This window comes from Oncorhynchus mykiss, chromosome 5, assembly GCF_057628025.1.
Source record: "Oncorhynchus mykiss isolate SJ-2025 chromosome 5, ASM5762802v1, whole genome shotgun sequence".
NCBI lineage: Eukaryota > Metazoa > Chordata > Actinopteri > Salmoniformes > Salmonidae > Oncorhynchus > Oncorhynchus mykiss.
In genome coordinates this window covers 47545305-47567747 of record NC_143026.1, presented here as the reverse complement: position 1 = coordinate 47567747, position 22443 = coordinate 47545305, and the positions used below count along the sequence as shown (strand labels likewise).

General features: G+C 40.7%; 2 protein-coding genes across 9 annotated transcripts in view; both read right to left on the bottom strand.

The window, feature by feature from the left end:
- Positions 1-12050, bottom strand: part of LOC110523972 (dymeclin) — a 156932-nt gene extending 144882 nt beyond the window's left edge. For 2 of the 8 annotated variants that reach the window (XM_090235047.1, XM_036977714.2), the window contains exon 1: positions 11771-11975. The gene's annotated coding sequence lies outside the window, so the exon portion shown is untranslated. Of the gene's footprint in view, positions 1-11770 lie in introns of all 8 variants that reach the window. The other 6 variants (XM_090235048.1, XM_090235051.1, XM_090235049.1 and 3 more) reach the window with 5 other exon arrangements.
- A 570-nt stretch (positions 12051-12620) lies between these two features.
- LOC110523971 (UPF0729 protein C18orf32 homolog) lies at positions 12621-21386 on the bottom strand. The gene is made up of 3 exons (XM_090235052.1): positions 21025-21386; positions 17112-17349; positions 12621-13599 (listed from the first exon to the last, which is right to left on the bottom strand). The coding sequence occupies exons 2-3, from the start codon at positions 17319-17321 to the stop codon at positions 13519-13521; spliced, it is 291 nt and encodes a 96-aa protein (XP_090091178.1). The 5' UTR covers positions 17322-17349; positions 21025-21386; the 3' UTR covers positions 12621-13518.
- Positions 21387-22443: the final 1057 nt, after the last annotated feature.

Sequence of the window (22443 nt, the reverse complement as noted above, 5' to 3'; positions counted from 1 at the left end):
CGCTGCTGCGCCTTCTTCACGATGCTGTCTGTGTGAGTGGACCAATTCAGTTTGTCTGTGATGTGTATGCCGAGGAACTTAAAACTTGCTACCCTCTCCACTACTGTTCCATCGATGTGGATAGGTGGGTGCTCCCTCTGCTGTTTCCTGAAGTCCACAATCATCTCCTTTGTTTTGTTGACGTTGAGTGTGAGGTTATTTTCCTGACACCACACTCCGAGGGCCCTCACCTCCTCCCTGTAGGCCGTCTCGTCGTTGTTGGTAATCAAGCCTACCACTGTGGTGTCGTCCACAAACTTGATGATTGAGTTGGAGGCGTGCATGGCCATGCAGTTGTGGGTGAACAGGGAGTAAAGGAGAGGGCTCAGAACGCACCATTGTGGGGCCCCAGTGTTGAGGATCAGCGGGGTGGAGATGTTGTTACCTACCCTCACCACCTGGGGGCGGCCCGTCAGGAAGTCCAGTACCCAGTTGCACAGGGCGGGGTTGAGACCCAGGGTCTCGAGCTTGATGACGAGTTTGGAGGGTACTATAGTGTTAAATGCTGAGCTGTAGTCGATGAACAGCAATCACATAGGTTTTCCTCTTGTCCAGATGGGTTAGGGCAGTGTGCAGTGTGGTTGCGATTACGTCGTCTGTGGACCTATTGGGGCGGTAAGCAAATTGGAGTGGGTCTAGGTTGTCAGGTAGGGTGGAGGTGATATGGTCCCTGACTAGTCTCTCAAAGCACTTCATGATGACCGAAGTGAGTGCTACGGGGCGGTAGTCGTTTAGCTCAGTTACCTTAGCTTTCTTGGGAACAGGAACAATGGTGGCCCTCTTGAAGCATGTGGGAACAGCAGACTGGGATAAGGACTGATTGAATATGTCCGTAAACACACCAGCCAGCTGGTCTGCGCATGCTCTGAGGACGCGGCTGGGGATGCCGTCTGGGCCTGCAGCCTTGCGAGGGTTAACACGTTTAAATGTTTTACTCACGGCGGCTGCAGTGAAGGAGAGTCCACAGGTTTTGGTTGCGGGCCGTTTTCAGTGGCACTGTATTGTCCTCAAAGCGAGCAAAAAAGTTATTTAGTCTGTCTGAGAGCAAGACATCCTGGTCCGTGACGGGGCTGGTTTTCTTTTTGTAATCCGTGATTGACTGTAGACCCTGCCACATACCTCGTGTCTGAGCCGTTGAATTGTGACTCTACTTTGTCTCTATACTGACGCTTAGCTTGTTTGATTGCCTTGCGGAGGGAATAGCTACACTGTTTGTATTCGGTCATGTTTCCGGTCACCTTGCCCTGGTTAAAAGCAGTGGTTCTGGTGAGAGTTGTATTTCTGGTGAGAGCTGCGTTAGGCTACATTCTGTATTGTAAATTTTTGGAGCCTGGGTCTAACTACTCATACAGTCAGTCAGTAGCAAAATGTATGGCATCTCAGAAATGTTCTTTATCTTATTTAAGGAACTACTTTAATGAGCTACCTAATTATACAGTGGCAAGAAAAAGTATGTGAACCCTTTGGAATTACCTAGATTTCTGTATGAATTGGTCATCAAAGTTGATCTGATCTTCATCTAAGTCATAACAATAGACAAACATTGTGTGCTTAAACTAATAACACAAATTATTGTATTTTTCGTGTCTATATTGAATACATTATTTCAACATTGTATGTTGGAAAAAAGTATGTGAACCCCTCGGCTAATCAGCTAGCCTGGAGTCAGCTAGCCTGGAGTCCAATCAATGAGACGAGATTGGAGATGTTGGTTAGAGCTGCCTTGCCCTATAAAAAAAACACTCACCAAATTTGAGCTTGCTATTCACAAGAAGCATTGCCTGATGTGAACCGTGCCTCAACCAAAATAGATTTTAAATAAAGCTGGAAAGGGTTACAAAAGTATCTCTTAAAGCCTTGATTTTCATCAGTCCACAGTAAAAGAAACTGTCTATAAATGGAAAGTTCAGCACTGTTGCTACTCTCCCTAGAAGTAGCCGTCCTACAAAGATGACTATGACTAACACAGCGCAGTGCTCAATGAGGTTAAGAAGAATCCTAGTGTCAGCTAAAGACTTCTCTGGAACATGCTAACATCTCTGTTGATGAGTCTATGATACGTAAGACGCCAAACAAGAATGGTGTCCATGGGAGGACACCAAGGAAAGAAGCCACTGCTGTCAACAACAAAAAACATTGTTACATGTCTGAAGTTTGCAAAAGTGCATCTGGAGGTTCCACAGCGCTACTGACAAAATATTCTGTGGACAGATGAAACTACAGTTGAATTGTTTGGAATGAACACACAACACTATGTGTGGAGAAAAAACTCATCCCAACTGTAAAGTACGGTGGAGGGAGCATCATGGTTTGGGGCTGCTTTGCTGCCTCAGGGCCTGAACAGCTTGCTATCATCGACAGAAAAATGAATTCCCAAGTTTATCAAGACATTTTACAGGTGAATATTAGGCTGTCCGCCAATTGAAGCTCATCAGAAGTTGGGTGATGCAACAGGACAATGATCCAAAACACAGAAGTAAATCAACAACAGAATGGCTTCAACAGAAAAAAAAAATACACCTCCTAGAGTGGCCCAGTCAGTCCTGACCTCAACCAAATAGAGATGATATGGCATGACCTCCAGAGCAGTTCACACCAGAGATCCCAAGAATATTGCTGAATTGAAGCAGTTTTGTAAAGAGGAATGGTCCAAAACACTTCCTGACCGTTGTGCAGGTCTGATCCGCAACTACAGAAAACATTTGGTTGAGTTTATTGCTGCCAAAGGAGGGTCAACCAGTTATTAAATCCAAGGGTTCACATACTTTTCCCACCCTGCACTGTGAATGTTTACACGGTGTGTTCAATTTTGACAAACGTATAATTGTTTGTGTGTTATTAGTTTAAGCAGACTGTGTATGTCTATTGTTGTGACTTAGATCAGATACCAATTCATGCAGAAATCCAGGTATTTCCAAAGGGTTCACTTACTTTTTCTTCCCACTGTACATCTGCCCAAATCTGGCTTATGATGCACATCTGTCTGGCAGCATCCTCAAATCCATCAGAGAAAATTTTTAAAAATTAAGCGTTTGAGCTTACCTTCATTAGGAAATATGACCCACTTTGCAGAATAATGAACCTAATCAAATAATATATTTTATTGGTCACATGAGCCAAATACAACAGGTGTAGACTTTACAGTGAAACGCTTACTTACGAGTGCAGCATTAAAGAAGACAAATATTTACTACACTATTGGAGTGAATGATCAATACACTTCTCCCAAACATGTAGGCTTGGAGCAATGTGTCATGACATCAAATCAGGTACTCCAGGGTTCTCTCCAAAAGTGACAGACTTAGCAAACTCTGATTTAGCCACAAAATGGAAGCAAGGGTAATAGAAAAAAGATGACTACCTGGCCTGGGCATAGTAATGAATTAGGCGACATGGCATGTTCATTACACAGTACAGTGGTATAGCGTGGTATGAGTTTGCGTTCTAGTCTATGGTTTCCTTTAGTACGTATTCGTTTGATCACACCAGTCATGTGGGAAATTCCACAGTAACAGAATTGCGCAGAGACTGATTTTTCACTTGAAAATGTATGTTAAAAAATTAAATTGATGTCAAAATTTAACAGACCATACTCTACGCACAAGGAAGAATTGACATTCAACATTTCACAAAACCATTTAATGGAAGAACTGTGCAGATGCAAAGTTTGGTAAAAGAATCTCTGTAGAATTTTTTAGCCAGTGGTTTTAAATGTTGCACTCACGAGCCAAAAGGGGTCCCGAAAATTGCATACTACATCACGTGCAGATACAGTGCCTTGCGAAAGTATTCGGCCCCCTTGAACTTTGCGACCTTTTGCCACATATCAGGCTTCAAACATAAAGATATAAAACTGTATTTTTTTGTGAAGAATCATCAACAAGTGGGACACAATCATGAAGTGGAACGACATTTGTTGGATATTTCAAACTTTTTTAACAAATCAAAAACTGAAAAATTGGGCGTGCAAAATTATTCAGCCCCTTTACTTTCAGTGCAGCAAACTCTCTCCAGAAGTTCAGTGAGGATCTCTGAATGATCCAATGTTGACCTAAATGACTAATGATGATAAATACAATCCACCTGTGTGTAATCAAGTCTCCGTATAAATGCACTTGCACTGTGATAGTCTCAGAGGTCCGTTAAAAGCGCAGAGAGCATCATGAAGAACAAGGAACACACCAGGCAGGTCCGAGATACTGTTGTGAAGAAGTTTAAAGCCGGATTTGGATACGAAAAGATTTCCCAAGCTTTAAATATCCCAAGGAGCACTGTGCAAGCGATAATATTGAAATGGAAGGAGTATCAGACCACTGCAAATCTACCAAGACCTGGCCGTCCCTCTAAACTTTCAGCTCATACAAGGAGAAGACTGATCAGAGATGCAGCCAAGAGGCCCATGATCACTCTGGATGAACTGCAGAGATCTACAGCTGAGGTGGGAGACTCTGTCCATAGGACAACAATCAGTTGTATATTGCACAAATCTGGCCTTTATGGAAGAGTGGCAAGAAGAAAGACATTTCTTAAAGATATCCATAAAAAGTGTTGTTTAAAGTTTGCCACAAGCCACCTGGGAGACACACCAAACATGTGGAAGAAGGTGCTCTGGTCAGATGAAACCAAAATTGAACTTTTTGGCAACAATGCAAAACGTTATGTTTGGCGTAAAAGCAACACAGCTGAACACACCATCCCCACTGTCAAACATGGTGGTGGCAGCATCATGGTTTGGGCCTGCTTTTCTTCAGCAGGGACAGGGAAGATGGTTAAAATTGATGGGAAGATGGATGGAGCCAAATACAGGACCATTCTGGAAGAAAACCTGATGGAGTCTGCAAAAGACCTGAGACTGGGACGGAGATTTGTCTTCCAACAAGACAATGATCCAAAACATAAAGCAAAATCTACAATGGAATGGTTCAAAAATAAACATATCCAGGTGTTAGAATGGCCAAGTCAAAGTCCAGACCTGAATCCAATCGAGAATCTGTGGAAAGAACTGAAAACTGCTGTTCACAAATGCTCTCCATCCAACCTCACTGAGCTCGAGCTGTTTTGCAAGGAGGAATGGGAAAAAAATTCAGTCTCTCGATGTGCAAAACTGATAAGACATACCCCAAGCGACTTACAGCTGTAATCGCAGCAAAAGGTGGCGCTACAAAGTATTAACTTAAGGGGGCTGAATAATTTTGCACGCCCAATTTTTCAGTTTTTGATTTGTTAAAAAAGTTTGAAATATCCAATAAATGTCGTTCCACTTCATGATTGTGTCCCACTTGCTGTTGATTCTTCACAAAAAAAATACAGTTTTATATCTTCATGTTTGAAGCCTGAAATGTGGCAAAAGGTCGCAAAGTTCAAGGGGGCCGAATACTTTCGCAAGGCACTGTATGTGCATCACGTCATTGCGCTCGCTCTCCCTCTGCTGTGTCCACTGAGCCCACCCTGCAACCTCATTGGACAATGCTGGGCAGGCCTCTTGCTAGCTGTCACCCAAATGTGAGGGGCTGAATCTCATTGGCTGGAACTCAAATGGCTAGGGGGCCACCCCACGTGGGTGGAAATACAGAGAAAATGTCACAGCACCGTGTCAAGAAAACAATCGCTTTCAAACTAGGAATTTCATGGCAAATTGAGGTAAGACCGTAATTCTGCTGATTATGAATGTATGATCTACACATTCCACAGTCCAAACTAAAATAGGCTACACAGTCCAAACTAAAATAGAACAGCTCTACCGCTTCTTAGTCTTGTTTTCAATGAGAATTAAGATCTATAATTCACATTTCTATGCTAACTTGCCAGGTCACCCAGTCACATATCGCAGCGTTAAGATTCAAAGATGTCTGCAGAAAGAATGGGGTGTCTGCTATGACATAACACCTTGAGTTTGAAAACATGAATTTGGGTTATTGAACTACAGTAAGTGAAGTGGATGTATACAGGGCAACAGAATTGCAGTAACGGAATTACATCATGTGTCCCTGATCTGTAATACACAGAAATGCATAATTATGGATATAATTTCCAATTCATGTTGATATAGAAAAAGAAAAATAGAAAAAGGTATAAACGTATGCAATATCCTCCTTTGCATATTTGGGTATTGTTCTGGCTATTATTTTAAGGAGCTTTTTGGTTGGTCCGGAGTTTGGTCTGTACCAAATCTGAACCAATCGTAGACATCTACAGTTGAAGTCGGAAGTTTAGCCAAATACATTTAAACTCAGTTTTTCACAATTCCTGACATTTAATCCTAGTAAAAAGGACCTGTCTTGGGTTAGTTAGGATCACCACTTTATTTTAAGACTGTGAAATGTCAGAATAATAGTAGAGAATTATTTATTTCATCACATTTCCAGTGGGTCAGAAGTTTACATACACTCACTTAGTATTTGGTAGCATTGCCATTGAATTGTCTAACTTGGGTCAAACATGTATGTATTTTTTAAACCTTTATTTTACTAGGCAAGTCAGTTAAGAACAAATTCTTATTTTCTATGACGGTCTAGGAACAGTGGGTTAACTACCTTGTTCAGGGGCAGAACGACAGATTTGTACCTTGTCAGCTCGGTGATTCAATCTTGCAACCTTTCAGTTACTAGTCCAACACACTAACCACTAGGCTACGCTGCTGCCCCTGAGCTGTGCTAAACATTTCGGGTTGCCTTCCGCAAGCTTCCCACAATAAGTTGGGTGAATTTTGGCCCATTCCTCCTGACAGAGCTTGTGTAACTGAGTAAGGTTTTGGCCTCCTTGCTTGCACACACTTTTTCAGTTCTGCCCACAACTTTTCTAAAGGGTTGAGGTCAGGGCTTTGTGATGGCCACTCCAATACCTTGACTTTGTTGTCTTTAAGCCATTTTGCCACAACTTTGGAAGTATGCTTGGGGTCATTGTCCATTTGGAAGATCCATTTGCGACCAACCCGACTGATGTCTTGAGATGTTACTTCAATATATTCACCTAATTTTCCTACCTTATGATGCCATCTATTTTGTGAAGTGCACTCATCCCTCCTGCAGCAAAGCACCCCCACAACATGATGCTGCCACCCCCGTGCTTCACGGTTGGGATGGTGTTCTTAGGCTTGCAAGCCTCACAATTTTTTCCTCCAAACATAACGATGGTCATTATGGCCAAACAGCTCTATTTTTGTTTCATCAGACCAGAGGATATTTCTCCAAAAAAGTATAATCTTTGTCCCCATGTGCAGATGAAAACCATAGTCTGGCTTTTTTATGGCGGTTTTGGAGCACTGGCTTCATCCTTGCTCAGTGGACATTCAGGTTATGTCGATATAGGACTCGTTTTACTGTGGATATAGATACTTTTGTTCCTGTTTCCTCCAGCATCTTCACAAGGTCCTTTGTTGTTGTTCTAGGATTGAGTTACACTTTTCGCACCAAAGTACGTTCATCTCTAGGAGACAGAACACGTCTCCTTCCTGAGCAGCATGATGGCTGTGTGGTCCCACGGTGTTTATACTTGCATTCTATTGTTTGTACAGATGGACTTGGTACCTTCAGGGGTTTGGAAATTGCTCCCAAGTATGAACCAGACTTGTGAGGGTCTACAAAACATTTTGAGGTCTTGGCTGATTTCTTTTGATTTTCCCATGATGTCAAGCAAAGAGGCACTGAGTTTGAAGGTAGGCCTTGAAATACATCCACAGGTACACCTCCAATTGACTCAAATGATGTCAATTAGACTAACAGAAGCTTCTAAAGCCATGACATCATTTTCTGGCATTTTCCAAGATGTTTAAAGGCACAGTCAACTTAGTATATGTAAACTTCTGATCTGACCCACTGGAATTGTGATAGAGTGAATTAGAAGTGAAATAATCTGTCTGTAAACAATTTTTGGAAAAATGACTTGTGTCATACACAAAGTAGATGTCCTAACCAACTTGCCAAAACTATCATTTGTAATTAACAAGAAATTTGTGGAGTGGTTGAAAAATTGCTTTTAATGACGCCAACCTAATTGTATGTAAACTTCCGACTTCAACTGTATGTTTAAAATGTTTGGACATCAAAGTACAGCACAGTAGAGCTCAGTATTGTTTTTCTTAAACCTTAATTTGAACAAATTCTTATTTTACAATGACGGCCTATTGTGCATCCTATAGGACTCCTGATCACCGTCGGTTGTGATACAATCCGGGCCCGAACCAGGGTCTGTAGTGACGTCTCTATTACTGATGCAGTGCATTAGACCGCTGCGCCACTCGGGAGCCTAATGGGAGTACAGTACAGAACAGAATAGTAGAGTTCAGTAGAGTATAGGCTAGTTCAGTACAGTTCAATACAGTACATTGGAGTACAACTTGTGTGCTACTGTGTACTGTACTATACTCAACTTTTGACTTTACTCTGTGCTCTACTGGACTGTATTCCCCACACTTCTGAAACATCAACGGCTATGATTGGTTACGGTTTGGATCAAAGTAAGGCCGCTCCGGACTGTACCAAAAGCGACATATTGAAATCAAGGCCAGGTTCAGATTGACAAAATTTCTACTACTTTTCAACGTCCATGGACATCCAGTGTTGGTCGGTGATCAGTTGTTAAGGATGCTGGTTACAGTAAATGGAAAGAAAGGGGGCTCATGGGTAGGTGTCAGCCAGGAGAGGTGACATTAACTGGAGAGGGGGGGGGGATGATCAGACGACCATTGTCTTGCGTCAGATAGGGCATCGATTCCGCCTGCACTGATCAGTCTCGTACCTCACAAAGGGCAATGGGATAGCAAGAAAATAGTTCTAGTTCAGCTACAATGTGCTGTCTGACGTTAGAAAATATTACCTAGGTGAGATGATCGCCAAATAAACGTCAAAAACAGGCTGAATTAATCAAAGCTATAACAAAACATTTGTAAATAATGTTCATGTAATTTGGTTAGGGAAGTCGTACCATTTGACATCTAAGGAGTTTCAATATCTAGATTTCCATCAAATTGCCAACAGAGTTTCATGCAAATATTCTAAAATCTGCCTGAAGTGGTGTGTTTCCACAAAACTGACTTGTTGCGAATGAAAATTAATGCATGAAGACAGTGCACATAAAATGTACTTTGTCACTTAAAACTTCTTAGGGCTAGTCCCCTTTTTTCTCAATTTCCGCCTGACTGACGTGCCCAAAGTAATCTGCCTGTTGCTCAGGCCTGGAAGCCAGGATATGCATTTAATTGGTACCATTGGAAAGAAAACACTTTGAAGTTTGTAGAAATGTTAAAATAATGTAGGAGACTATAACACAAATAAAAATAATCCTGGAGTGTTACCCGCTAAACACCAGTCTCAATGTCAACAGTGAATAGGCGACTCTGGGATGCTGACATTCTAGGCAGAGTTGCAAAGAAAAAAACATATCTCAGACTGGCCAATAAAAATAGAAAATTAAGATGGGCAAAAGAACACAGACACTGGATAGAGGAACTGACATTGAGACTCGTGTTTTGCGGATACCATTTATTGAAGCTGCCAGTTGAGGACTTGTGAGGTGTCTGTTTCTCAAACTAGACACTCCATTAGAGCGCCTTGTCGCTCGGTCAGAACATCATCACACGTGGTACGGTTTTGGAAACATCCGAGATGAGTACATTACAAAAATTGATACACACCTTTATAGGGTTAGTGTTCCCACAAGGCCATATCTTCATGTTACAGCGCGTTCAAGGCAAACAGATAGAAGACTGAGCCTACTGCCTGCGCTAATTAGCTATCTGCATCTCCTATTAACACCTGTGTCTGAATTGAAGACGGTCGCCACAAACATGTTGTCACTGAAAAATACTGTTGGCTGCAATGTTAAATTGATTTGATAGAAATACATAAAATCTATAAAAATGCCATTTAAATCAGTATAAATCTATAACTAATTCACAGTTTGTCACAGAAACATCAAACTAAGTATGATTTATTCTGTAAATGTCTAGCATACTTTTTTTATTCTTTGAAGCACAACCTTTAGAACTATGGGCTCCAAAAAGCGTCTTTAAATGTGTCAACAATGCATAAAAATGTGGTCCTCTTTTTTTCCAGTCTTCAATGGGAAGCAAGACTGCTCAATGTGTGTTTTGCATCATCCAGAGAAAACTGATGACCATCTGGGTTTGTCTTTGTGTAATATAACAGTAGGCTATGAAAACTCATATAGTTTCATCCATCAAGACATTTAGAAGTATGAAACTTTGTCTTGAAATTTTTAATCAGGGTTATCCTTGCTCTAATGTTATATTATAGTTACTTTAATATTCTACTATGAGATATACTAGATACATACTATGACAGCAATCCACTGTAATAGGTACACACGTATCTGGCACAAGTGACAATTAAACTGATTTGGATTTCAATGACTGCCGTTATTGTAATGTTTGATATTACAACATTGATGTGTGATACCTTTTTTATAAACGCATATGTTTTTTGCAAATGTATGCCTTTATTACTATATGATTTATATTGCCTGAATACTCAACAATGATTAACACCTCAGTTGTGTGTGCGTCTGTCAAGTTTGAGGTCAAATGCATGTCATTTAAAGTCAATTTAGCAAATTAACAAAAATCAAATTCAATTTGAAAATGTTCCTAATTGCAAAAGCGTGTAACAGAATGGGTATTCCAGAACTGGAATTTACATGTAAATAAACATAACCCTGTTTTATGTTTTTAATACTGCAGATAGAATGTGTGCCAGAGATGGTACCATTCAGCTTGTCTGGGGATGACAAAAGAGGATTTCAACAAAGCCTAAATAGAAAATGATTGGAAGGGGCCTCTTTGCTGTTAAATTACAGACACATAAATGACTGTTGTGCCTTCTAACTACTTTAAAATGTGGAACTGTTGCACTAAAAATGCAAACATTGATTCGGCATACAATTTAAGATTCATATAGAACAATGCACTTGAAATAAACATTTCTTTAAAAGTTACTGCAAATAAATGCATACTTTCACTTTTCTCTGAGACATTCACTGAATTAGTTATTGATTTCTTCTTCTTTAAATGCAATATTTGAGATTGTATGTATTTTTATTCAAACAAAACTGGAATTTCTACTCAAAGCAAAAGTTGTAAAAGTATGCTTGACATTTATAGAATAAATCATACCTAGCTTGATAATTGAAAACAAACGTTTGAAAAGTATGCTACACATTTATAGAATAAACCATATCGATTTTTGTTTCTGTGACAAGCAATGAAATAGTTATTGATTTTTTAAAATGGCTTTTGGGGAATGTGTATTGGGGTCCGAATATAAAACCAACTTTACCTCGGTGTGACACCTTGTCAATGTAAGTAGCTAGCTTGGTTAGCCATAGCAACCTCACTAGCTACAGCAGTCGCAAACCTGCATTTCGCCCTCCTTGCACGTCTGTGGCTGACAGTTTGCTATAACGTTGCCTTTTCAGTAAAACAAATATACATAAATACCGACCACACAAGTAACACAAAAAGAGGTATTCATGGACTTGTCCGGTAGCAAGTCAACTAACGTTAGTTAGCACACAACCTAGCTGCAGCTAGTTTACCGCAAAACAAACGGCCTAAACGCAGCTGACAGGCTTCCTTAAAGACTGTGAAACTTGTCAGGTGAAACAGATGTGTAACTGACATGAGATTAAAATAACACACTAGCTAATTAATCGAGTAGCCAGCCAGCTATGTCTGGCTAGCAACTATGCTAGCCACTAGCATTAGCTGACAGCTCACCTGTCAAATTCACTGCGCTCGTGGCACCTAGCTAGTTTACGTCTCCCAGGTTCTTCTGAAGTCTTCTGCTTACTGAACAGTAGCTAATAATGTAGATGTCAATGATAAACAACCGTTTGCTAATTTGAGAAAACTCTTGATTTGACTCGTCCTATTCCATCATATTTTCACGTCGCCACAGACTTGCGCGCACGTGACGTCTGACAGTTAGGCAGAACGTGCATAAAATTGAAGATTGAAATACACAGCACGGACTCGACACTTACACGTTATCAAAGCCAAGTCGATTCTAGACATTTTATTGATATCTGAAACGTTCACTCGAATGTTCTGCCCTAAACTTCACGGGGCAGTTTCTTAGCATGTCATGTATCTTCTTCAAACCATTTTTTTTGTATATAATTTGAACATTACTGTGGCTAGGAATAACATTCCTTATATTTTAACCTTAGTCATTGTAACTAGAGCAGATATTGCACCTTTGCTGGCCCTAGTAGTAGCTAGAAGAGGTCAAGCCACTTAGAAGACAAGGCTGCAAAAACCCTGGGAGCTGTTTTCCCAGACACAGATGAAGCCTCGTGCTGAACTAAAAAGCAATTTCAATGGAAGTTCTTAATCGAGCATGCTTTTAGTCCAAGCCTAGGCTAAATCCGTGTCTGGGAATCTGGCCCTCAGTGTGGGTTTGAAAAAAATCAAGGTCTTTTATCCTATTATGGTTATGATATAAGCATCTATGACATCCCTGTCTGCTCATATATGCAAGATAAATACAATCAAAGTAATCCATATAGCTTTATTTCTACATTGCACAAAGTAAAATAAAAATGTTTTAAAACAGGAAAGATGTCAATTTTTAAATTGTTGATAATTTATTTCAGAATGATAAAATGTATACTAAATACTATACAGAACTAGGTATTGTATGTTATAAACACATCAGCGATTCAAGCTTGATAAACCAAAGGCACTATTAATTTATTAAATGTGCTACACATAGGCTTGAAAGAAAAAAAATCCATTGTAATTTCAGAAAATGTCAATAATATATTTGCCAATAATAGTGGAATGATAGTGTTCCATAGTATTACTTACCCTCCCATCTTGTGTTATTCGCCTATTGATTTCTCCCGCCAGACAGTCATCTGCTGTCAAAATGTTCTGACTTTGTGGCTTTGGACCATAGGTTTTGGTCCACTAGCACCAAAAGTTACTTTTAGTTATGGTCCACCAGCTTCAAACAGCGATAACGACAATATTTATTGTTATCGAAAAGATCATTCACAGTGATTTAGATCGTACAATGATTCCCTACACCATTCAGTGCTTGTTTTCTGACATAAATTGAAATTGAGTGAACAGTGTAGAATTTTAGCAACCAGGAAACCACTAGATAACACAGCCACAAAGACAGAACAGCTTTCACATTTTGACAACAGATGCTGCTCCAGTGGGAGGAATGAATAGGTGAATATCACTACCAATCTCACAGTGAAACACAAAAATGTCACTATTCCTGCAAATATATTATGGACAATTTCTGAAATTATAATGCAATCTTTAATCAATCTCTCAAAGCAATTGTAATGAGCATTATGGAAAATGACAATTGTGTTGCTATGTTAAATCAAGCATTAAACGATTCAACATTACTCAACTAAATAAAATAATGATTAACTTAGTGTTTTTCTCCATATTGTATTAAAACACTTTCACAGTGATAAATATAACTTAAGGTGTGAAGTGAAATGTCAGTCAGTCTTCTTGTCAAAGGCTGCAGTAGCTGAACCATTTGCACCTGCCCCATTAGCAACCAAGCCATTGACTTCGGTCTGAAAAGAGAGATGGCTTCATTAGATGACACATGACAACAGATATAAAGCAACAGTCCAGCAGCTTTGTAAACAACAGTTAACTCTGACTTGACTCTGGTCCTATTCCATCATATTTCCATGTCGCCAGACATGCGTGAACGTGACATCTGACAGTGTAAACATTGTATTTATATCTGAAACGTTCACTTTAATGTTCCGCCCTGAACTTGTTACCATGTTATGCATCTTCGTCTAATCATATTTTTTTGTATATATCATTTGAACATTGCTGTGGCTAGGAATAATATTCCTATACTGTCAACTGTGTTTATTTTCAGCAAACTTAACAAGTGTAAAAATGTGTATGAACATAACAAGATTCAACAACTGAGAAATAAACTGAACAAGTTCCACAGAAATGTGCCTAACAGAAATAGAATAATGTGTCCCTGAACAAAGGGGGGTCAAAATCAAAAGTAACAGTCAGTATCTGGTGTGGCTGCATTAAGGTATTGCAGTGCATCTCCTCCTCGTGGACTGCACCAGATTTGCCAGTTCTTGCTGAAAAATGTTATCCCACTCTTCCACCAAGGCACCTGCAAGTTTCCAGACATTTCCGGGGGAAATGTCCCTAGCCCTCGCCCTCCAATCCAACAGGTCCCAGACATGCTCAATGGGATTGAGGTGCTGACCTGTTGCACCCTCTACAACCACTGTGATTCTTATTATTTGACCCTGCTGGTCATCTATGAACATTTGAACATCTTGGGCATTTTCTGTTATGATCTCCACCCGGCACAGCCAGAAGAGGACTGGCCACCCCTGATAGCCTGGTTCATCACTAGGTTTCTTCCTAGGTTCCGGCCTTTCTAGGGAGTTTTTCCTAGGCACCATGCTTCTACACCTGCATTACTTGCTGTTTGGGGTTTTAGGCTGGGTTTGATTGATTGACTGAAATCCAGGCTCTTCGCTGGCCATGGTAGAACACTGACATTCCTGTCTTGCAGGAAATCACGCACAGAACAAGCAGTACGGCTGTTGGCATTGTCATGCTGGAGGGTCATGTTTTTTTATTTTTTACCTTTATTTAACTAGGCAAGTCAGTTAAGAACAAATTCTTATTTTCAATGACGGCCTTGGAACAGTGGGTTAACTGCATGTTCATAGGCAGAACGACAGATTTTGTACCTTGTCAGCTCGGAGGTTTGAACTTGCAACCTTCCGGTTACTAGTCCAACGCTCTAACCACTAGGCTACCCTGCCGCAGGCTTCCCTTCCGCATCCTGACATGCAGGATCATGTCAGGATGATCCTGCAGGAAGGGTACCACATGAGGGAGAAAGATGTCTTCCCTGTAACGCACAGCATTGAGATTGCCAGTAATGACAACAAGCTCAGTCTGATGATGCTGTGACACACTAGACCATGACAGACCCTCCACCTCGGTCCCGCTCCAGAGTACAGGCCTCAGTGGAACGCTTATTCCTTCAACGATAAACACGAATCCAACCATCACCCCTGGTGAGACAAAAAAAAACACGACTCGTCAGTGAAGATCGCTTTTTGCCAGTCCTGTCTGGTCCAGCGATGGTGGGTTTGTGCCCATAGGCGATGTTGCCGGTGATGTCTGGTGAGGACCTGCCTTACAACAGACCTACAAGCCCTCAGTCCAGCCTCTCCTAGCCTATTGCGGACAGTCTGAGCACTGAGGGAGGGATTGTGCGGTCCTGGTATAACTCGGGCAGTTGTTGTTGCCATCCTGTACTTGTCCCGCAAGTGTGATGTTCGGATGTACCGATCCTGTGCAGGTGTTGTTACACGTGGTCTGCCACTGCAAGACGGTCAGCTGTCCGTCCTGTCTCCCTGTAGCGCTGTCTTAGGTGTCTCACAGTACAGACATTACAATTTATTGCCCTGGCCACATCTGCAGTCCTCATGCCTCCTTGCAGCATGCCTAAGGCACGTTCACACAGATGAGCAGGGACCCTGGGCATCTGTCTTTTGGTGTTTTTCAGAATCAGTAGAAAAGCTTCTTTAGTGTCCTAAGTTTTCATAACTGTGACCTTAATTGCCTACTGTCTGTAAGCTGTTAGTATCTGTGAAGTTACTTGGATTTTTACAAATTATCTTTGAGAGACAGGGTGCCGAAAAAGGGATGTTTCTTTTTTTGTTGCGTTTATTAGTCTCGGAAATCCCAGACCTAAGCTGGAACATTGTTAACATTATGGGAGGCAATCTGTCTGCCTAGGGAGACTATGCATGTATACTGAACAACAACACAACATGCAACAATTTCAAAGATTTTACTGAGTTACAGTTCATATAAGTAAATAAGTTAATTTAAATTAATTCGTTATGCCCTAATCTATGGATTTCACGACTGGGAATACAGATATGCATAGGTTGGTCACAGATAAAAGTACGAGTGTGGATCAGAAAACCAGTCAGTATCTGGTGTGACCACCATTTGCCTCATGCAGCGCCATACATCTCCTCCGCATAAAGTTGATCAGGCTGTTGATTGTGGCCTGTGAAATGTTGCCCCACTCCTCTTCAATGGTTGAGCGAAGTTGCTGGATATTGGCGAGAACTGGAACGAGCTGTCGTACAAGTCGATCCAGAGCATCCCAAACATGCTCAATGGGTGACATGTCTGGTGCTTATGCAGGTCATGGAAGAATTGGGACATTTTCTTCTTCCAGGAATTGGGTACAGATCTTTGCGACATGGGGCCATGCATTATCATGCTGAAACATGAGGTGTTGGCAATGGATGAATGGCCTCAAGAGATCGTCACTATCTCTGTGCATTCAAAATGCAATTGTGTTTGCTGTCTGTAGCTTATGCCTGCCCATACCATAACCGCACCATTGGGCACACTGTTCACATCAGAAAACCGCTCGCCCACACGGCACCATAAACTTTGGTCTGTGGTTGAGGCCGGTTGGACGTACTGCCAAATTCTCTAAAACGACATTTGAGGCTTATGGTGTAGAAATGAACACTCAACTATCTGGCAACAGCTCTGGTGGACATTCCTGCAGTCCGCTTGCCAAATGCACGCTCCCTTAAAACCCAAGACATCTGTGGCATTGTGTTATGTTACAAAAAGACACATTTTACAGTGGCCTTTTATTGTCCCCAGCACAAGGTTCACCTGTGTAATTGACATGCTGTTTAATCAGCTTATTGATATGCCACACCTGTGATGTGGATGGACTATCTTGGCAAAGGAGAAATTCTCACTAACAGGGATGTAAACAAATTTGTAAACTAAATTTGAGAGAAATAAGCTTTTTGTGCATATGGAACATTTCTGGGATCTTTTATTTCAGATCATGAAACATGGCACCAACACTCTACATGTTGCTTTTATATTTGTGTTCAGTATACAATGTGTGCGATGCCTTCTTCAGCATTCATAGCCAGTCTGAGCCTTGGTCACCGGAGGTTGCTACAGGTGCAGTCTACTAGTGGTGGAACACTGTCTGAGTCCATAATCCAATAACAGGTTTTGGGTAATGTATTACCTTGCATGCTCCATTGCTCACCACTGGGCATCCATTGCTCTTTTCACTGGCTTTCATATCACCCGTTCCTGTGACACTCTCCTGGACAGCTTTTTTTGTTGGCCAAAGTCGGCTTATAATTGGACCCATGAAGGGGTAGATGATGGGTTCAAGGAACCTCTTATACACCCACAAGAGAATGGGAATGACGATGCAGGGAATGCAGACCATAGCTGTATCTCAACGATCAATGGACAACCTGCAACCGAGGGGACAGGGAAAACAAGGTTAATAATTTCTCAAATGTGTCATTAGGAAAATGGCTACTCTTATCTACAGTAATACAGCGGTGCCTAAAATGTCTCCCCATTGTCCTGCACTGGAAGCAATACTGCACATATATGGTGAGAGCATATGAGAACATGTGATATGTTTCAAGTAAACAAGACTCGAAAAATAACTAAATATTCCATTATGCACCGACGGTATAGATGGTGGGCCGTAGCAAGCTATCTGCTTTAGTTTGAGAATATCGATCTGTCGAGGAAGAGTTTTTTTTTTTTTACATATATGCTATATTTATTTATTCCGAACACATTTCCGTCTGTTGGCAATGTCAGTTCTTGCACATTTTGATCACGTCTGCCAATTACATCTTCTGTATCTAAGGTAGTAGACAGCTCGAGAGAGATCTCCATTAAAAAAAAATGCTATCAGGTCAAATATTTAGTATTTATTTGTAATCTAAAAACAGAGCAGCACATGTTGCACTTAGATGTACATGGAGGACGCATGTCAACCTCTCCTGGCTCAAAGTTGATGAGAGATTGACTGCATCACTATTGATGTTGTAATGTAATTGTATATTTTTTATTTCACTTTATTTAACCAGGTAGGCAAGTTGAGAACAAGTTCTCATTTACAATTGTAAGAAAAAAAATGTAAAGCTATGTATATTATTTGTGGTGTCGTTTCCGGCAGCAGCTAATTGGGGGATCCTAATAAATACTAAACTATACTGAACAAGGGCTGAAATAAAAGATCCCAGAAATGTTCCACACACACACACAAAAAGCTTCTCTCTCTCAAATGTTGTGCACAAATAGTTTTACATCCCTGTTAGCAATTGGCATGCTGATTGCAGGAATGTTCCCCAGAGCTGTTGCCTGAGAATTGCATGTTAATTTCTCAACCATAAGCTGCCTCCAAAGTAATTTTAGAGAATTTGGTAGTACGTCAAACGTAACCACGCCAGCCCACAACCTCCACATCCGGCTTCTTCCCCTGCGGGGCCGCCACCTGCCCAGCTGATGAAAGTGAGGAGTATTTCTGTCTGTAATAAAGCCCTTTTGTGGGGAAAAACGTATTCTGATTGGCTGGGCCCGGCCCCCCAGTGGGTGGGCCTGGCTCCCAAGTGGTTGGGGTGGGCCCATCCTTGCCCAGTCATGTGAAATCCAGATTAGTCTAATTTACTTCAATTGACTGATTTCCTTATATGACCTGTAACGCAGTAAAATTGTTGGAATTGTGACATGTTGAGTTTATATTTTTGTTCAGTATATTTAGTTACTGTATATAAATATGATACCATCAATGCAAGCTGTAAAATGACTCCCAACTTAAAATGCAGCAACCTTAGTAGTTTAGCTATCAGGAGCAGACAGCTTCATCACTAGCTGGCATGCCATTCTGGGACAAGGAGCATTTATCAGTTTATTCCAAGTAATAATTTAAGACTACAAGAACTCTATAGGACAAGTAGTGTAAAGCTAATAGTCATTAAGGCAGGAAACACTCATTTAATTCATACAGACAAATAAGAAATGCCACATTATCCCTGTCAATTGTTGGAGTAGGATGATTGCAGAGCAACCTGCCTCAGTCTGTCAGGATGTTCATTTTCTAGCTGAAACTACATTTATTCTCTTCTCTCACTTTTGTCTCACATTATCTATTCAGTGCTCCCGTGTCCTGCTCCCAGACATCAGCCAAATGCTATTCACCAAGCATGGGCTGTTTCACCCACCTGTGAGGAGAACTATCCTACTGCAGTTTGAACTAGCTCTGCCGTCACTATTTAGACAGACATTCTTTGTGGATGTCTTACACCATCTAGTGCATTTTACAGTTGAAGAACACCCACTACTAGTGCTTGTTTGGGCATCTTTATTCATTATTGTTCCATTATATTACTCATAAGTGTCATTGGACAAAGGAGTCTTCTGTACTGAGGAGCTTTGTTAAGAGGCCCGACTCTCGGTCTGAACATTAACACACATCGCTTGCAGTACGGTTTTGGAAGGACCTTGTCTTTCATACCAGTGGGAAAAAATATGAAAAAAATGTTACGTTCATACACACCTTTATAAGGTTAGAGTACCCACACGGCCATATCGCAATGTTACAGCGCTTGTTTACGGAAAACAGATGAAAGAGGACCCCCTGTGCTAATACACCATCTAGCGTGCTCCGAACACCTGTGTGTGTAAACCTAACTCAGGAAGTGTATTCTTGTTGGATGGAGGCACACGTAGCTGTATATGGATCTGTGCAAAACTGCAACAGTTGGTGTATTTCTTTATTTGAAGGATTGTTTCTCACTGATGAAAGACAAGGACCATGTTTCGAAAGTCGCATTGCAAATGTTGGGGTTGTAGTTCACATGAGCTAGTTGTGGGCGAAGCTAACCGCTGAAAACTGTAGGGAGAATGCAGAATGCTCCTAGAAGGCTAGCGTCAGCCCACCACCATAGTAGAGAGGTCAAACGTTCAGGCTGCTGCAAAGACACTATGGAGGCTCTAGTCTAGAGTACCCTGATTAAATTGTTTAAGAGACTTTTTAAACTCTCTACCATCAGGGAAGAGGTAACTGCCGGCCCAGACTCCTTTTTGCAGGCCATCGGATCAATCTCCCCCACCAAAGGAAAAGTTTTAAAAACTAATAATGTTTTCAAGAGTTGGGGTCTCAATTTACTGTTGTGAGTTAGAATAGTAGAATACACAAGGTGCAATTTCGAAATGTGGTTATGCTTCAGCAATTTGTCTCTTGTTGTCAGTCAGTTAGCCCATGTCAGATAAAAAAAATTGATTTCTAACATACATTTTGTGGTCAGTTTTTTCAACTTGTTATCATGGTCGAATTACAGGCCAGGGAGCCCGCCATTGATTTTGTTAGTCAGTCTCACTCAGATATCATTAAAAACTGCAAACATTCTCTTCACCCTATGGCAAAATTAGTAGAATGGTCTGACATATTCTAAAATTGCTAAATCTTCTCTCCAGCCAATGGCAAAATCTGTAGAATTGCAGAAAACTGCAACATTTTCTATACTCCCCGTGGATGTTTTCTTTACAAAATTAACTTTAAAACAATTCTCTCAGTTCTCAATAGGGGGGCCACTGAAATGTTTTACTGGTCGTGTGGGGTGATTGGGAGGTATGGATGTGGGTAAACAGAACTTGAGCAACTGCCACCCCTCATGATGAGTTTAGATTTTTGTTGTGGCCCCCACCCCATCAAAGTTAACCATCCCTGCTCTAAATGTATTTTAGAGCATTTTTAAACTCTCTAAATGGTTAAATGTGTGAGAAATATGTCATTGTTGCAATAGTGTGTGAGTGGGCAACATACTGTTATCTTAAAATGAACATGTTTAATTATTTTGCCATACTAAATTATTGTATATTGCGCTAATTTCCCTAATATGGACAGTTTGTGTTACTACCTTACAAAACTTGCATTTTCACCCAATACAATTGAGTGGAATAACACATCCTTTTTACCTCAGATTGGTGATGTTAGTATATAAAAAAAAGTGTATAGCCATCACGACAAAATAAGACTACACCCCAAACGTTTACACCCTGTTCTATTGTCTTCAGCGTGACATCGATGGAAATGACTAACACAAACAAATGTGTTGCGATACACTTACCCAGATAGCAACCCACTTGAATCAAAATGTCTCTAGCGGTATTCTACAAATTGTCCTCTAACCAGTGATATACACCTTATTCCCAATTTTTTTTTTTTTTTTGCGGTGCTCGTTTAAGCAGGACCCGGAACCTTAATTTCCCTCTCTCGCGCAATTTATTTCAACGTGATATCGCGTTATTGACAAATAAGTGTTGCTCTTTCCGATTTGGCGACTCCAAAATCGAAACGCAGCACTAAAAATGTAGCTCTCCGTCTTCTGTAGGTTGTTCTCGAACCACTGATGTAAAAATCTCGTTTCCATTTTTTTAGTTATGGTAGTTTCAACAGCGTTTACAACCTGAATTTTCACCTAATCTCCCCTTGCCACTTGTAAAAACAACAGGGTTTTTGGTGCTTGTGTACGGTTTATAAGGTGCTCGTTTTAAAAAAAGTTTATTGAATTTACTGTTGATGCATATGTATGTGTATATACTACATTTTCGGTTTTAAATATTACGAACTGTTTCTGCATGCTTATTGATTTGGACAGGTTAAAACTGCTTTGATATTGGGCTATTTATCTAAATGTGTTGTCGACAGGAAGCAGCGAAACCATAATTTGTAACTTAAATGTTAGCTATATAAATTGCATTTTCAACATACATATCCAATTGTATTGTACTTAATCAGGTAAAAAAAAAAACAACTGAATGAGTCCAGAAACATGCTGCCATTGATTTATTTTGATGACCTAGGCCTTTATTTTTATTTTTTTCCACCTTTATTTAACCAGGTAGGCTAGTTGAGAACAAGTTCTCATTTACAACTGCGACCTGGCCAAGATAAAGCATAGCAGTGTGAACAGACAGCAATACAGAGTTACACATGGAGTAAACAATAAACAAGTCAATAACACAAAATAAAAAAAGAGTCTATATACATTGTGTGCAAAAGGCATGAGGAGGTAGGCAAATAATTACAATTTAGCAAATTAAGACTGGAGTGATAAATAATCAGATGGTCATGTGCAGGTAGAGATACTGGTGTGCAAAATAGCAGAAAAGTAAATAAATAAAAACAGTATCGGGATGAGGTAGGTAAATTGGGTGGGCTATTTACCGATGGACTATGTACAGCTGCAGCGATCGGTTAGCTGCCCAGATAACAGATGTTTAAAGTTGGTGAGGGAGATAAAAGTCTCCAACTTCAACGATTTTTGCAATTCGTTCCAGTCACAGGCAGCAGAGAACTGGAAGGAAAGGCGGCCAAATTAGGTGTTGGCTTTAGGGATGATCAGTGAGATACACCTGCTGGAGCGCGTGCTATTGGTGGGTGTTGCCATCGTGAACTGAGATAAGGCGGAGCTTTAACTAGCATGGACTTGTAGATGACCTGGAGCCAGTGGGTCTGGCGACAAATATGTAGCGAGGGCCAGCCG

Bases quoted from the DNA above. Each gene is read 5' to 3' on its own strand.
- LOC110523971 (XM_090235052.1), bottom strand. From the start codon at position 17,321: ATGGTCTGCATTCCCTGCATCGTCATTCCCATTCTCTTGTGGGTGTAT. The intron at 13,600-17,111 runs GTAATACATTAC...CTCTCTTTTCAG, and splicing joins TGAGCAATGGAGCATGCAAG to ACCGAAGTCAATGGCTTGGT.